A 17,309-nucleotide genomic window follows, 5' to 3' on the forward strand; every position below is an offset into this window, starting at 1 on the left:
GCACTATTTTACTGCATTTTTCCTTCTTATTCACAAACTGACTGATCACCATTAAACACATAAAAACAACGTTACTTTTTAATGGCACTGGTTTTCAGAGACCATTACGTTATTTTTTTGGACACAAACGTTTATATGACAAGATAATGTCAATGCAGAGTTTGCAATTCATGGATGGAATAATTGAGGTTGATGAATGAATTCTAAAATTGGGTGTAAACAGGTTACTTGGTACCATAGTGTTTTAAAATAATTCACTTTATCAATGTCTTTAAAATACTTATAACAAAACTAAATTGAATTGAATAATGAAATGTCACAGCCTAAAGGTCACTGATATTGATCGAGACTGATGTCTACATTTGGGAAATCAATCGATTGAAGACTTTAACCGTAGTAGACTAACAATCTTGCATACTGATACCCAAACACAATGATAATAATAATGCAAGACAGTTGGTATGACTTCCTCTGCTCGGTGTATGAATGATGAAGAAACAAAAATAAAGAGCTGCACTGCAGTAGCTGTAGATGCACTAGATGGCAGCACATTTGCTGCGTAGGTGTGTCTAGTAGTGGGAGTATCTTATAGTGGAAATGTCTTGTGGTGGGTGTGTCTTAAAGAGGTAGTCTTGTAGTGGGAGTACCTTGCAGTGGGAGTGCCTCCTTTTATTTAGCTTTATTTAGTGTATAATCACTTTATACAGGGTATCATTTGAAACTGCTGTTCATTGGTCAGTGAGGTCAGACTGTTAGGAAATTGTGCTGGGTGGTTCTGACTGTTCAAGTCCATTCAAGCTGCATTCCACAAGTTCCTGAGAACATGAGACCATCCACTTGCAAACAAGGTAAGTGAAATTTACTTACAATCATTAGATGTGTTTGTAGTAACTGCTGCAGTGAAACAAAGCAGATGTGGAGCTCAGTGTTTTACTGAACACTACAGCCATAATGGAACAACAGATTCAATGATTTTAGATCAACATGTAAAGATTAACTGCTCTGTGTGTTTGGGCTGTGAATTGATGTAAAACATTAGCTTTGCATTGTTTCATTTAAAGTATTTGAGTTTTAAACACTCTGATACATTTTGGTTACCACAGTAATACTTACAGTGCAGCAACATCATTTCAGTAAACTGCACTATAAAATATTTTTTGTTGACATCTGAACTATGCAGTTTTGATCTGCTGATGTTTAAAATCAATGATGTTACTGAAAGGTATTAAACAGTGTCTCCCAGTAAAAACAGCTCTGACGGGTTTTGGAGAAACAGGTTTCAAACTGATATTTTGATAGAACACATAGCTGTAAACTGTAAAGCGCATAAAAAAAAAAAAACAGTCTGTCTGTGTAGCTTCTGAACTGCAAACAGAAGATCTTAGCTGAAGAAGCTGTGGATGGGTCATGAGTCCATCTTTAGCTAAAGATTTATTTTCTGTTAAACCATTAGTGAGAGTTTTCACTGCTTTAACTCTGAGTTTAACATGAGCTCAAACTTTAATCATTCACTAAACTTCCCTCCTTTCACTGAACAGCAGGAACACCAGCAGAAATATCACGAGATGACTGTGTAGCTCAGCCACTCATTTTCAAAGAAGTCCTTTCAACATTAAAAGGCCTTAAAGGGAGGCTTTGACCGAGCTGAATTAAATGGTTATATTTTAAATGATCCTTATTTATTTACTTACAGCTGCTGTGAAGAACTTTAGTCTGGGAAACAATCCGCTGCAAATCATGGCCCAAAACGGTGAGTTGTCAAATACAATATACAAGTATTTACCATGTTTACAGGATTTGATGATGTAGATTAGATGTTCGGTAACTCTTTATGCAGAGTGTATTATTGTTTTGATTGAATATGTTTGTGATCTGCACTTTCCTTTTCAATGTTTATTGAGCTTCTGAAATTTGTTCACAAACTCAGAATGGATGTGAATATTGTTTCTAAGTGTGTGTTGCCGTGACCTTCAATCACTAATGTCGAAACAAAAAATGCATAGAGAGGGACCGACCGGACTCTGTGCTCCTGTGTCTGCTTCTAACACACACACCGTGACTTATACCTCATGACCTTAGAAGGCAATGGACAGAAAGTATGGACATATGTTACTCATTAAACCCAAACCCTCATGCAGGGCTTATGTTAGACTGCAGTTTCTTGGGAACACAGACAGCTCGTGGACTGATGAAAATGTGGTTCATTTGCAAATACAGAAGGTCATCAGAGAGAAAACCTTAAGCTCTGAAGCTGAGGAGCAACAAGTCCAGGCTTTATACAGACACAGATCTAACAAAGGCATCATGGATAGGTGTGAAGCCAAGGCCCCGACTGTCTAGATGATTTGACAGTGAATGTGGATTCAAAAAACTGTGATGTGAACATAAATGGCAAATTTCTCAATGGTGTATGGAGCTATTAGAATTACAGTATAGCACACTTTCCAAAACCAATGTCTAAATAACATATATCTAAATGACATATACAAAAATGTTTGCATGAGCCCAAAAACACAGAATCTAACACATACATTTATACATACCAAACCCTACTAATGAATAAGGGCCCATCAGTGGAGCCAGAACGTCTGTTCTGCTCCACAGGACAGAAATAGAGCATTGTGGTTGGTGGTGGTGGACGGTGGTTGATGGTGAAAGTGACAATATTGGTTATGAAGGGGTCCCAACTGGACATTAGGAATCAACAAAACAGTAGCCTAACTAGAATCTAACATTTAAGAAAACTGCTACGGCCATGAATACTGTGGCACTGTGCAGAAGAAGAGTCAGCTGGAAAAATGCTCTTTCATTAAAACAAGGCAAAAAAATGGCCCTGAAAAGCAACTGAAAATAGAAGTAGGTCATTCCTAGCCGTACTCTTTCCCTACTGGTTACCAGCACAAACCCACTCTAACTACCCCAAAGCTCTAGATCTACACTCTATTGGTCTGTACTGTCTCCAGATCTACTCTCTATTGGTCTGTACTATCTCCAGATCTACTCTCTATTGGTCTGTACTGTCTCCAGATCTACTCTCTATTGGTCTGTACTGCCTCCAGATCTACACTCTATTGGTCTGTACTGCCTCCAGATCTACACTCTATTGGTCTGTACTGTCTCCAGATCTACACTCTATTGGTCTGTACTGTCTCCAGATCTACTCTCTATTGGTCTGTACTGCCTCCAGATCTACACTCTATTGGTCTGTACTGTCTCCAGATCTACTCTCTATTGGTCTGTACTGTCTCTAGATCTACTCTCTATTGGTCTGTACTGTCTCCAAATCTACACTCTATTGGTCTGTACTGTCTCCAGATCTACTCTCTATTGGTCTGTACTGTCTCCAGATCTACTCTCTATTGGTCTGTACTGCCTCCAGATCTACACTCTATTGGTCTGTACTGTCTCCAGATCTACACTCTATTGGTCTGTACTGTCTCCAGATCTACACTCTATTGGTCTGTACTGTCTCCAGATCTACTCTCTATTGGTCTGTACTGCCTCCAGATCTACACTCTATTGGTCTGTACTGTCTCCAGATCTACTCTCTATTGGTCTGTACTGTCTCTAGATCTACTCTCTATTGGTCTGTACTGTCTCCAAATCTACACTCTATTAGTCTGTACTGTCTCCAGATCTACTCTCTATTGGTCTGTACTGTCTCCAGATCTACTCTCTATTGGTCTGTACTGTCTCCAAATCTATACTTTATTGGTCTGTACTGTCTCCAGATCTACTCTCTATTGGTCTGTACTGTCTCCAGATCTACTCTCTATTGGTCTGTACTGCCTCCAGATCTACACTCTATTGGTCTGTACTGTCTCCAGATCTACACTCTATTGGTCTGTACTGTCTCCAGATCTACACTCTATTGGTCTGTACTGTCTCCAGATCTACTCTCTATTGGTCTGTACTGCCTCCAGATCTACACTCTATTGGTCTGTACTGTCTCCAGATCTACTCTCTATTGGTCTGTACTGTCTCTAGATCTACTCTCTATTGGTCTGTACTGTCTCCAAATCTACACTCTATTAGTCTGTACTGTCTCCAGATCTACTCTCTATTGGTCTGTACTGTCTCCAGATCTACTCTCTATTGGTCTGTACTGTCTCCAAATCTATACTTTATTGGTCTGTACTGTCTCCAGATCTACTCTCTATTGGTCTGTACTGTCTCCAGATTTACACTCTACTGGTCTGCACTGTCTCCAGATCTACACTCTATCATTTACAGCAACACTGTCCAATTACATTAAATGCACAATAATGTTAGCGTGGGATGACATTCTTGTACAGAGCATCCTTTAGAAATTCATTTATCAGAATTCTTTCAGTTCACAAAGCTAACGCCTTTTAGATAGACTTGAAAAAACAGTGACTGACTGAACGAGTGTGACTGACCTTTGATAATGTTAACAGTGCACAAGTTAATCTACAAGTTATAATGAATATTTGTCCCTTAGATGCATAGAGCCATTTCCTTTCTAAGAAACATTACAAATGTGGTACATTTGCTTACAAATATTTTGATTCTACTCAGTAAGGCAATTATGACTTATATGATGAAGATTTAGTATTATGAAGAAGCTGACTGTAAACTAAAGTGCTATCTAATTTTCTTTACAGGAGCCACTGACTGTATTCCAAATTTTCAAAATATAAGCACCTCAGAGGCTGTGGACATTCTGTGCACTGAGTTTGGTTGTTTGTTGGAGCAGCTGAAGCAGCGAGAGAGTCTAACTGAAGACGCCGCAGTGCAGACATTCTTGAGAAAGAAGTACAATGAAAGTGCTCACAGCTTCTCTGAGATGAAGACGGTGAAACTCCTAACGAAGGTGTCTGACTCCGTCTGCCTGATCTGTGTAGAAGGTGCTGCAAGAGGAACCGGATTCCTGCTGTTTGACAGGTTCATCCTCACCAATGGTCATGTGATTGAACACAAATTTGACAAGGAGACACGGAAGCTGTACAACACTGTTACTGCTGTATTCGGCTTTGAAGATCAGGGCATGGGGAAGGAACTACAAGTGAAAGACCACATTGTTGCCTACTGTCATGGAAAGGATGATACAGGGAAACTTCTGGACTTCGCTCTGCTGGAACTGAGTGATGATGCAGAACTTCCTGTTTGTTGCTTATTGCTAAGCAGCTACAGTCCCCCTCCCACCAAGGGAGGGATCTGCATAGTTGGCCACCCTGATGGAGGGGTCAAACTAATGGATCCCTGTTTCATCATTGAGAAACATCCTGAGGAAACAGCTGAGAAAAAGTCTGAGAACATCCTTCATATAATGTCAAAGAAGTGCTTGGAGGAAATGAAGTCTGAGATCAACTACAGTTCTTGGTTCTTACATGGATCGTCTGGCTCACCAGTCTTTAACGTGTCATGTGAGCTAATCGGTGTTCACTCTGGTGGATATGCGTACAAAGACGAAAGAGGAGAAACCCAGAGGGTCGTGGAATACGCTCTCCCCATGCTGCCCATCCTGGCACACATCCTTAAACAAGTGAAGGAGAAAAGAAGAACGGATGTGGTGAAGTACTTTGAGTCTCAGACCAATATGGAAGATGTGCTTCAGGCAGCAGATCATCTGAAGGATCATCCAGCAGATGAAGAGCAGGAAGCTAGTGAAGTTTGTGATTCAGAAAAGATCAGTCCTAGACATTTAGAACAAACCCAATCTAAAATAACAAGAAGATCCTCACCTAATAACTTACTCAAAGTTCTGTATGCTGAGTTTGATTTGTTGCTCAAAGTGCTGAAAGAGCGAGAGAACCTAAGCAGTGACTCAGAAGTGCGTAGGTTTTTCAGAGAGGAGTACGATAAGAGTGTTGAGACTTTTAATGAGGTGCACAAAGTGAAGCAGCTGATGAAGCTCTCCAATTCTGTCTGTCTAATCTACAGTAAGGATTCAAAAGGAAATAAAACTCCACTAGGGACTGGTTTTCTGTTCACCAGAAACTGCATCCTCACCAACGCACATGTTATTGGGAACAATCCCCAAAGCACAATGAAACTATCACAGCCTATCACTGCTGTATTTGGTTATGAAGCACCAGACAGCGACATCACTGAAGTGCAAGTGAAGGAGAAAATTGTTGCTTTCTATCAGCACAAAAGGGATGGAGAAAACGGTAAACATGTGGACTTTGTCCTGCTGGAGCTGAGCAGAGGTGTTAAATATATTGAACTACTCCAGACCTGTGCTGGGGACACCTTCAGTAGCAATGTACCTGAGGTCTCAGGAGGAACCTGTATCATTGGGCACCCTGATGGTGGGATCAAGAAGCTGGACTTCAGTTTCATCATTCAAAAAGCGGAACGAGATCAAGCTGTTCAGAAGCACCTCGCTGAGAACCCAGATTATGTCCATATAATCACCCAGAAATCTATCACAGAGAAATGGCAATTCTATGACTCCCAGTTCACCTACGATTCCTGTTTATTCTATGGTTCTTCTGGCTCTCCAGTCTTTAACGAGTCCTGCGAGCTGATTGGTGTTCACACTGGTGGCTATGTTTACCCAGGTGATGGAGGGAAAACCAGGAGTGTCATAGAATACGGTCTCTCCATGAGGAGCATCCTCATACATCTTAGTGATTTGAAAGGTATGTTCTAAAATCTTACAAATCAGAAGAGGTACGCTCTTTTACATGCCCTCCAATTATAGCTATAAAGACCAAAAAAAAAAAGACAGAGGGGTGATGTATGGGGCGGTTCCTAGTTAACCTTCTGAACTCCCTGAAAGACGCAAAATCTCAGGTTGGTCCCTGAAAATAGACATATGGCACTGTCATTATGAATAAGTCAATCAACCAACTGTTATTTAAATTTTTGAGGCACACTGAAGGTGACCATCATTTACAACAGTGTCAAGCATCAGAACAAAGGACAAGGACTGAAAAATAAACTTTGACATAAACAGGTAAAACATACGAACATACACTATATTGCCAAAAGTATTCACTCACCCATCCAAATCATTGAATTCAGGTGTTCCAACCACTTCCGTGGCCACAGGTGTATAAAACCAAGCACCTAGGCCTGCAGACTGCTTCTACAGACATTAGTGAAAGAATGGGTCGCTCTCAGAGCTCAATGAATACCAGCATGGTACTGTGATAGGATGCCACCTGTGCAACAAGTCCAGTAAGGAAATTTCCTCTCTACTAAATATTCCACAGTCAACTGTCAGTGGTATTATAACAAAGTGGAAGCGATTGGTAACGACAGCAACTCAGCCACGAAGTGGTCGGCCACGTAAAATGACAGAGCAGGGTCAGCGGATGCTGAGGCGCATAGTGTGCAGAGGTCACCAACTTCCTGCAGAGTCAATCGCTACAGACCTCCAAACTTCATGTGGCCTTCAGATTAGCTCAAGCACAGCGTAGAGAGCTTCATGGAATGGGCTTCCATGGCTGAGCAGCTGCATCCAAGCCTTACATCACCAAGCACAATGCAAAGCGTCGAATGCAGTGGTGTAAAGCGCCGACACTGGACTCTACAGCAGTGGAGACATGTTCTCTGGAGTGTCCAATCACGCTTCTCCGTCTGGCAATCCGATGGACGAGTCTGGATTTGGCGGTTGCCAGGAGACGGTACTTGTCTGACTGCATTGTGCCAAGTGTAAAGTTTGGTGGAGGGGGATTATGGTGTGGGGTTGTTTTTCAGGAGTTGGGCTCGGCCCCTTAGTTCAAGTGAAAGGAGCTCTTAATGCTTCAGCACCAAGAGATTTTGGACAATTTCATGCTCCCAACTTTGTGGGAACAGTTTGGGTAGTTTTGACCCTTCCTGTTCCAACATGACTGCGCACCAGTGCACAAAGCAAGGACCATGAAGACATGGATGAGCGAGTTTGGTGTGGAAGAACTTGAGTGGCCTGCACAGAGTCCTGACCTCAACCCGATAGAACACCTTTGGGATGAATTAGAGCGGAGACTGCGAGCCAGGCCTTCTCGTCCAACATCAGTGTCTGACCTCACAAATGGGCTTCTGGAAGAATGGTCAGAAATTCCCATAAACACACTCCTAAACCTTGTGGAAAGCCTTCCCAGAAGAGTTGAAGCTGTTATAGCTGCAAAGGGTGGGCCGACATCATATTAAACCCTATGGATTAAGAATGGGATGTCACTCAAATTCATATCCGTGTGAAGCCAAACAAGCGAATAATTTTGGCAATATAATGTATCAAAACAGCAAAAAGATAAATTCCAGCTGGTTTTCACTCTGCAGCTAACAGTAGATTTTCGAAGTTCAGTAAAAGCTCTCAGCAACCTGTTTGATCATTTCTGTTATTTACAGTGAGCATTGATGTATAGTGGCATATGGCCAATAAGCACTTATAAATAAACAAAAGACAGTGTGTTTCCCAAAGCACTAAAATAAATAAATAAATAAATAATAATGTTATTTATATAGCATACATAAAAATCCAGCTCCTTCACAATGAAATTAAATAAAACATTAAAGTCAGTTATGGAAAATAGTAATTAGCAAAATAAAAACATCTGAAGCACATGTTTGATTAAAATATTTGTAATAATAATAAAGCGTTAACATTAATTCCTCAGCTGAATAAATGTAAGCCAGTGGTCTCTGTGCCCTGGTCTTCGGGGGGCCCAGGCTTCACTTCTTGCTTTAAGCAAAGAAGAAAGTTCAGAAATGATTTAGGGACTGGATTTTTCTTTCATGGAAATCCATGATGTGACCTGCCACGTTTAAGGGGAGTTGGTGGAAAATGATCCAGACACTTTAGTAACTGAAGGCTCAACTCAGAGCTCCAATAACTGGTTTTCTTTTTCCATTTTAACCTCACAAACATGAAAAGTAAAGATTACATTCAGTGACTGCTGAATGAGTGTCAGGTCAACTGTACTCAGCAACAAGTGTTAAATAAAGCCCAACATCATTATCTCTCCAGCTTTGGTAAGAGTGATGTGTGCAGCACACAGAGCAGGAAGAGCAGAACTCATCCTTTCATTTTCAACACTTTAGTCTCTCCTGCATTCTTTCTAGACTTCTTCCCAGAAGTTCCTTATAGGCAGGTTCTGCCTGAAGGACTCAAGGACCAAACACTGATCACTGTCTGCGGAGAGCCCAAACAAAATGCTGATAGGTAAGAGTATAATAAACAGTACACAGAGAAGGACACATCTAAAAATAAAATGGTTAAAGTGATTTTGTTTCATTTTCTCTCCCTTTAGATTTATGATTGACATCTGTAAAGGCACTGATATAGCCTTTCATTTCAACCCTCGCTTCAATGACAATGGGAAGCAGGTGATTGTGAGGAACAGCTGGATTAAAGGTGTTTGGGGTCCCGAGGAAAGACACCCTCCTTTCTTTCCTTTCACACCTGGAAAACCTTTTGAGGTGAGTGTTGTGAACAGACAGTCCTGCTCTGCTCATTTAAACACTTTCACTCTATATTAAGTGAGAGTCTGTTCACTGAGGGATCATGTTCACTAGTGAAAGCCACAGACAGAGATTCAGGAGACCAGGGTTTCCAGAAAATATGATTTTATTCAGAGTGCTCTGTACATGCTCTGTTCCAGTCTTCACCCAGTCTGAACAGTTATTATCCCTTGCCATCGACCCCCCTCAGGACCCTTACTCATAACACTAAATCAGGGGTGTCCAATCTTATCCACAAAGGGCGGGTGTGGCAGCAGGGTTTCACTCAAAACAAGCTGGAGCTCACCTGATTCCGCTTGTTTAATCAGTTGGTATTAGTCTTCTCACTGATGATCAGGTGATCTCCTGCTTTGCTGGAATAAAAACCTGCAGCCACACCTGGCCTCTGTGGATACGATTAGACACCCCTGCACTAGATGAAGAGAACCAAATGAAACTAATAACGCAAAGGTGTACAGTTTTTCTTTCATTTACTGAACTAAGTTATCTAACAATAAATTTCTTTATTGGCAAAAGTATGAGAACCTCTGCTTTCAGGAACTGGTTTGACCCCCTTGAGCAGCAATGACTTCAACCAACGGTTCTTATAAATGTTGTTCAGCCCTCACATTGACTTGGAGGACTCTGGGCCCGTTCCTCCTTACAGAACTGCGTTAACTCTGTTATGTTGGTGGGCTTTCTTGCATGCATGCACACCTCAGGTTCTGCCTCAACTTTTCTACTGGATTAGCTCTGGATTTTGATGAGCCATTCCAAATGCAACATTACTTCTGCTTCCACCATTCTTTGTACAATAATTGGTGTTTTTAGGTTCTTTGTTTTTCTGCAGGACCCACCTTCTGTTGAGGTAAAGTTCACGGATAGACAACCTAACATCCTCCTGTAGAATTTCTTGATACAATCAGAATTCATAACTCCATCAAATGATGGCAAGCTGTCCTGGTCCAATAGCAGCAAAATAGCTCCAAACAATGATGCTGCCACCACCATGTTTCAAAGTTGGAATGAGGTTTTTATTCTGGAATGCAGTGTTCAGTTCTGCCAAATATCTTGCATTTAAGCCATAAAGATCCTCAGAAGTTACCCTGGGGTTCCTTGTGCTCTCCCGGAATTTTTTAGGCCTTAATCTTGGAGTCATTTTTGTTGGAAGACCACTCCAAGGAAGGGTAACAATGGTGTTAAATCTGCCTGGTAGTGGACTGATGTAGTCCAAACTCAGTAGAAATAGTTGTGGGACTTTTTCCAGCATAATGAGAAATGACCTGAGAAATCTCCTTTGACTGAGACACAGCAGGCACTAACAAATGTTAATGTAAAGACAAGACTTTTATGGTAAATATTCAGGTTTAAGTTTTCTAAATGGAGCAGGTTCAGCTCCCCTCACGCCTGATTGTCAACCAATTGATTGAACATCCTGACCCTCATTATCCCCCTATATTAAACTGATAATTCTATAGGTTCACAAACGTTTGCCAACAGACAATTTAATGTTTAACTTTGTTCAATGAATAATAATAATATTTGTTTATTATTATTAATTATTGTTATGTTTATCTACTGTTTTGAGTTCAATGAAAATCTGATCATATTTTAAGTCACATTTTTGTAGAAATTCACAAAATGATAAACAGTTCACAAACGGTTCACAGCACTGTATAATGTAGCATAATGTAGTTACTGTAATTATAGTAGATACTCAGTACTGTAACTGAGCGTCTACTATGAGCTCCTCAGATTGTGCTATTGTGTTATTCAGTGAATCTAATGTGTTAGATCTGTAGAGAGAGTAAAGAACCGGACCCTCATACAGATCCTTACAGTTTGAGCTAACTTTTTCTGTTTTTCAGATCAAGATTTTGTGCACATCCTCTGAATACAGAGTTGAAGTTGATGATAGGCATGTGCTGAATTATTCACATCGTATGAAGGAGCTTGACCAGATAACACACCTCCTCATTCATCATGACGTTGTCCTCAAATATGTTCACATAGGTATGTAATTGTACACGGAACCTTGGTGCTTTCTTTGAATTCCATGTCTATAAGAAACTATGATCACTGTCCAAATTCACAGCAAACACACCACATCAGCATTAGGTGATTAGCAGTAAGCTGCCAAAGTGAAGCTCATGCTGTTTCCAATCCACACTGTCCCCAGTAGAGCCTTCCTAGGCAGGAATGTCAGCTTTTTTCATATTTCTTTTCTAAACAGTTTTATATCAGAGTCAAATTTGACAGCACAAACAACAAAACTCTCTGTCAAAAATAAATCACAGTCAAATTGTACCACTGCATCAGAGAAGAGTTTCCTCCACACAGCACTAGTACTGTTGAAGGGCTGATCTGTCACTCTGTAGAAATGGAAGAAACAGACTTGAAAATAAATGAATGTTGATGGACGTAGGGATGGGTCTATCACAGCCATGTTAAAATGAAGTGAAGGCATTTTGGTTCCATCATTGTTCTTCTTTTTTGTTGTTACCCTAAACGCAGCCAAAGCATCCTTTTTTCGTCGCTAATTGAGAATAACAAAAATAGTCCTAAGATCCCGTTCATAACTATATCCAAACTAACTGGTAATATTAAACATTTTGAAAACATTTTGAACAGCAATGATTTTAGCAGTTTCTTCAATGATCAAATAGAAAATATTAGACTACAAATCCAAAACCTGCCTATAGATCTATTACCACAACATGATGAGTGCCCTGCCAGCCCTAAAGTCCAGTTGCTTTTTTTGCTCTCTTTATCTTTTTTTCCTATCTAAACAAATGAATCAGTCACACTGATTAGCTCATCTAAATCATCAACATGCATTCTTGACCCAGTACCCACAAAACTGCTCAAACAGATCGTCCTCTTTGTTGTTAAACCTCTGCAGTCTATAATAAATATCCCTCAGTCTGGGTACCAAAATCATTAAAACTTGCAGTCGTTAAACCCCTACTTAAAAAGCCAGATCTTGATCCCAATGAACTCGCCAACTATAGACCAATTTCCAATCTCCCTTTCATTGCTAAGATCTTAGAAAAAGTGGTCTCACATCAACTGAGCTCCTACCTACAAGAACATCCTCTTCATGAGACATTTCAGTCTGGCTTTAGACCCTTTCATGGTACTGAAACAGCACTAACTACAGTAGTAAATGATCTCCTTGTGTCTCTCAATAATGGCCATATTTGCATACTAGTCCTTCTTGACGCAGTATTCGATACCATCGACCACAAGATCCTCCTTGATAGGCTGGAAAATCTGGTTTCAAAGGACAGGCTTTGTCCTGGTTCCGATTTTCTCTGGCAGACCGTTATCAATTTGTCAGTGTTAACAATAAACACTCTGATCACACATTAGTACAATATGGTGTCCCCCAAGGATCAGTGCTCGGGCCTCTGCTTTTCTCTCTTTACATGCAAACTCTTGGTAAAATAATTCACAGGTTCAGCATTAGTTTTCACTGCTATGCAGACGACACAAAACGTTACATATCTGCTAAACCAAATGAGGCTCTAAATCTAAATACTCTTGAAAAATGTGTTAAAAATATCAAAAGCTGGATGACCAATAATTTCCTTCTTCTTAATAACTGCAGTAAACGTAAATAAATTTGTAAATCTGGGTCTTGAGAGATGGTGGTCAAACATAAGATACATCTTTCACACTAGTTATCTATATCTCCCCTATCAATAACACACTCTTCGTATGAGCTAAACAAATGGCTGTGTTTGTGAAAAAGAGTAAGTAGTATCAACACTAGGGTAGATAATAAGGCTGTAACTGGTGCGACTGGCTGCAGTAGCTGTGCAGCAGCTCTCAGCCAAGCAGCTCACTTCCTGACTAGGATTATACTGGGAGCCACAGCAGAGTGAGACTCAGATATTAGCAAAATGAAACTCTGCTGCACGTCTATAAGTAGAGCTCCACTATGAAAAATCCTGACCTAAAGTGTTCATAGTTAATGTAGCTCTCGCTAGTAGAGCACTAGAGGTCTGTCTGATGTTTGTTTATAGGTGCCATTTTCCTTCTGACTTTATTTTCTCTGTGTTTTGCAGAATTTAAAGCTTGAGGTGAAACATCAGACGCTCCTGCAGCATGAAGGACTGAACTGAATCCTGTCTACCTTTACAAGATTCATTGTGTTATTCATCTGTTCTTCATGGTTCTCTATGTATCTGTTGATTTACTGATTAGTGTATACTGTATACTCATATCTGTTGATTTGCTATGATTAGTGTATACTGTATACTCATGTCTGTTGATTTGCTGTGATTAGTGTATACTGTATACTCATGTCTGTTGATTTGCTATGATTAGTGTATACTGTATACTCATGTCTGTTGATTTGCTGTGATTAGTGTATACTGTATACTCATATCTGTTGATTTGCTGTGATTATTGTATACTGTATACTCATATCTGTTGATTTGCTGTGATTAGTGTATACTGTATACTCATGTCTGTTGATTTGCTGTGATTAGTGTATACTGTATACTCATGTCTGTTGATTTGCTATGATTAGTGTATACTGTTTACTCATGTCTGTTGATTTGCTATGATTAGTGTATACTGTATACTCATATCTGTTGATTTGCTGTGATTAGTGTATACTGTATACTCATGTCTGTTGATTTGCTATGATTAGTGTATACTGTATACTCATATCTGTTGAATTGCTATGATTAGTGTATACTGTATACTCATGTCTGTTGATTTGCTGTGATTAGTGTATACTGTATACTCATATCTGTTGAATTGCTATGATTAGTGTATACTGTATACTCATGTCTGTTGATTTGCTATGATTATCTCATACTCAAGTGTTGATTGTTGTAGAATTGTATGTGTTTAAGGATCAGGGGCTCTCTCTCTTTCTCTGTGGCCAAAAAGTAGGTATAAAAAATACTTCAAGGTGATTGGACAGTGGCTCACAGATGATGTACGAGAGACAGGCATAAAATGTTCATAAGGGCAGCTGGATATTCTGGAGGTCAACAGTAGCAGGCAGCTGGTTTTTGAGAGAGAGACAGAGAGAGACAGAGAGAGAGAGAGAGAGAGAGAGACAGAGAGAAAGATAAAGAGAGAGAGACAGAGAGAGAAACACACAGAGAGAGAGAGAGAGAGAGAGAGAGAGAGAGAGAGAGAGAGAGAGAGAGAGAGAAGCCTTAGTTTTAGGGCAGTGCTGCTCTGGCCTTTTAATTGCTTTTATATTTCTTCATTCTTTCATTTTTTTTTTTAATTCTCCTTTTTACTTTTAGCCAATCAGTGATTTTTCTATATGATCATAATTTTCTTCAAGCATCATAAAACTTGTTTTTGTCTGATGAATTCTTTGAATAAATCTGGTAAAGGCATTGCTGACTGTGCTATGACTTCATTTCTGCACCAATTCAACCCTTATTTTACAGGCATTTCTGGATTACTTGTGTTTACTCATCACTGATTAATCAATCATTCTGTGATTTAACTTAATCTGCATCTAAATCTCCATCTAAATTCTCATCTGGCTTTACTTAAATCAGGAAATGTTATTTCTAGACTTCAGGCTACAACATTGATATAACTAACATTTTACTTTTTACTGAACATATATTTAGCAGAGCTACTGACTGAGGGACAAAATAACATTACAGAGCTGAATATTAACGAATCTTGATTGTTCAAAGCATTTGCATTGCAAAATGTTGTGTGCAATATTAATATCTCCTACACATCTATGACCATAGACTGGACTATCCAATTAAAGTGAAAATTGTTAGCCTATAGAATATTTACTAAACATCTACTGTCATGGACTGGACTGTCCAAATAAAGTGAAAGGTTAAAGGAGCAATAAGCAGTTTTATTCTTTGCCTTTTAAAATGAACAGTATTGCTATGCTGTATACTGACCCCTATTGGCGTGGGTGACACGGAGCATCTGTACCACCTCCAGTGTTGTGAAGAGGCATTCATCCTTTACACAACACTGGGAAATACCTGGAAAATTTCTGTCATTTTACAGTTGGTCTGTATTTAAAGAAATGTATATTTTCCTTAAATTTAAAGAAAAATTCTGTTTAAAAACAGAACACCACAAGGGTTGAAAATTCCATAAAAATATATATTAATTTATGAAAATTTCTATTATTTTACAATCAGTGAATTCTTTGATGGCTGCAACATTCTGACTGGTTCTAACGTAGGAGGCATTGAGGCCGGATGCAAGTGTGAGTTGCTTTTATTTAAATGAGATTTAATGAGAGTCCAAAAACACAGTGGCAGAGGTGAGTGGAACAGATACATCCAAAACAAGACAGAACAAAGTAAAACAGAACTAAACCAGGAACAGCAACTGGATATATAGACAAAGCAAGACAACAGGACTGAGCGACCACAGGGGTATAAATACCAACAGAGTAAACGAGAATCACCTGAGATCAATGAGAGGGCGGGGCTAGGAGACAAAGAACAGGTGAAGACAGGGCAGGACAGGGGAGGAGCTATCATAACAACAAAAGCACATGTTACAGGAAAACAAAGGCACATGGCAGATATACAAAAACACACAGACCTGGGAAACCAAGAAAAAGACAAAAACAGAGAAAAACCAGGACAAAGAGTGAACAGATGTTACACTGGAACAATATCCTGCCTTTACTGATACCTGTTTCTATATCCTGCAATATCCATTTAACGTAGAATGAAGACATATTAAACAGCTAATTAAGGTAAGGAACACATAAAACAAGTACTGTAGATTTATGCTCATTTATTCAAATTTATTGCAAATTTTGATTCAGAACATGAAAAATTCACTAGTTCAATTCATTATAAAGTACAGAAAATGTAAGTACCAAATTGAGAAAGACATTCTTGTTAATCCTGTAAACATTAGCTAAATTTTTAATATTTTATATCCATTCAAAATAAAAACTTCAGAACTTCAAAAATCTACCTATTCAGAACATACACAAATATGTTGAATGGGAAATTAGCCACTTTCTCACAATCTATGCATAATTAATGGTTTAGATGTAGAAAAAAAGTAATGCCAATTATGTCAAATTAAAGTCATTATGAAATATGTTACCCTTTTCTGGCAAGAATAAACAATTGCAGCAGTTCAGCAAATTAAATGTACACAATTTTCCCGCAAATGTAATAGTAAATGTATCAGTCCAAACATGCTTAGTGTCTAAAGTTTGCTTCCTTAGTTCCACAAAGGAACTAATGTAGCTTACAAGTAATGCCCCACCAAATAGCATGGTGCTAACTTGATGTTTCAAAACAAGTTGAATTCAGTCTCAAATAGACTCAAACATATGTGTAAATTTTTTCAATATCTGTATAAAACCACACAAAGTATGTCATTTTTGATAAAATGGTTTTAGAAAGTAAAAATAATGCTTTGATTGTGGGTGCAACCCAGAAAACATCTCAGATTAGTGAACTAACTAGTTTTGCTCTTTCAGTCCTAAATTAAAACGTACAATCGAACAGGAACTCCAGCAATTCAGTGTTCAGTGTGAATGCAGTCTGTATTTTTCCTTACAAAAAGCAAAAAATTACAAAAATACAACAAAAAGCAACTACAGTGCTGTGAAAAAGTATCATCCACTCCTAATTCCTTCTATTTCTGTCATGTTTAAATGTTTCAGATCATCCAACTAATTTTAATATAAGAAAAAGACAACATGAGTAAACACAAAACACAGCTTTTAAAAGATCGTTCCATTTACTGAAGATAAAGATTTGTTCAAAACCTGTCACCCATGTAAAAAAGTAATTGCTCACCTAATAACTGGTTATGCTGCCCTCAGCAGTAACAACTGCAATCAAACATCACTGTGGAGGAATTCTGGCCCTGCTCTTCTTTATAGAACTGTTTTAAAACGGCTACATTAGAGGGTTTTCAAGCTT

At 39.1% G+C, this 17,309-nt stretch overlaps 1 protein-coding gene across 2 annotated transcripts; it reads left to right on the forward strand.

Annotated features, from left to right (window-relative positions):
* Positions 1-621: 621 nt before the first annotated feature.
* Positions 622-14,995, forward strand: LOC118801611. 2 transcript variants are annotated; one of them, XM_036561972.1, is made up of 8 exons: positions 622-848; positions 1,694-1,750; positions 4,626-5,605; positions 5,768-6,608; positions 9,016-9,115; positions 9,204-9,372; positions 11,262-11,406; positions 13,464-14,995. In XM_036561972.1, the coding sequence occupies exons 1-8, from the start codon at positions 824-826 to the stop codon at positions 13,475-13,477; spliced, it is 2,331 nt and encodes a 776-aa protein (XP_036417865.1). In that variant the 5' UTR covers positions 622-823; the 3' UTR covers positions 13,478-14,995. The 2 variants fall into 2 exon arrangements, with proteins under 2 accessions (XP_036417865.1, XP_036417864.1); XM_036561971.1 differs by having other exon boundaries at positions 4,626-6,608; positions 13,464-14,994.
* Positions 14,996-17,309: the final 2,314 nt, after the last annotated feature.

The sequence above is a fragment of the Colossoma macropomum genome, unplaced genomic scaffold (genome assembly GCF_904425465.1).
Source record: "Colossoma macropomum unplaced genomic scaffold, Colossoma_macropomum, whole genome shotgun sequence".
Classification (NCBI taxonomy): Eukaryota; Metazoa; Chordata; class Actinopteri; order Characiformes; family Serrasalmidae; genus Colossoma; species Colossoma macropomum.

Coding starts and splice junctions, on each gene's coding strand:
- LOC118801611 (XM_036561971.1), top strand. CDS start 824: ATGAGACCATCCACTTGCAAACAAG. Junction 849..1,693: donor ACCATCCACTTGCAAACAAG/GTAAGTGAAATT, acceptor ATTTACTTACAG/CTGCTGTGAAGAACTTTAGT. Junction 9,116..9,203: donor CCCAAACAAAATGCTGATAG/GTAAGAGTATAA, acceptor CTCTCCCTTTAG/ATTTATGATTGACATCTGTA.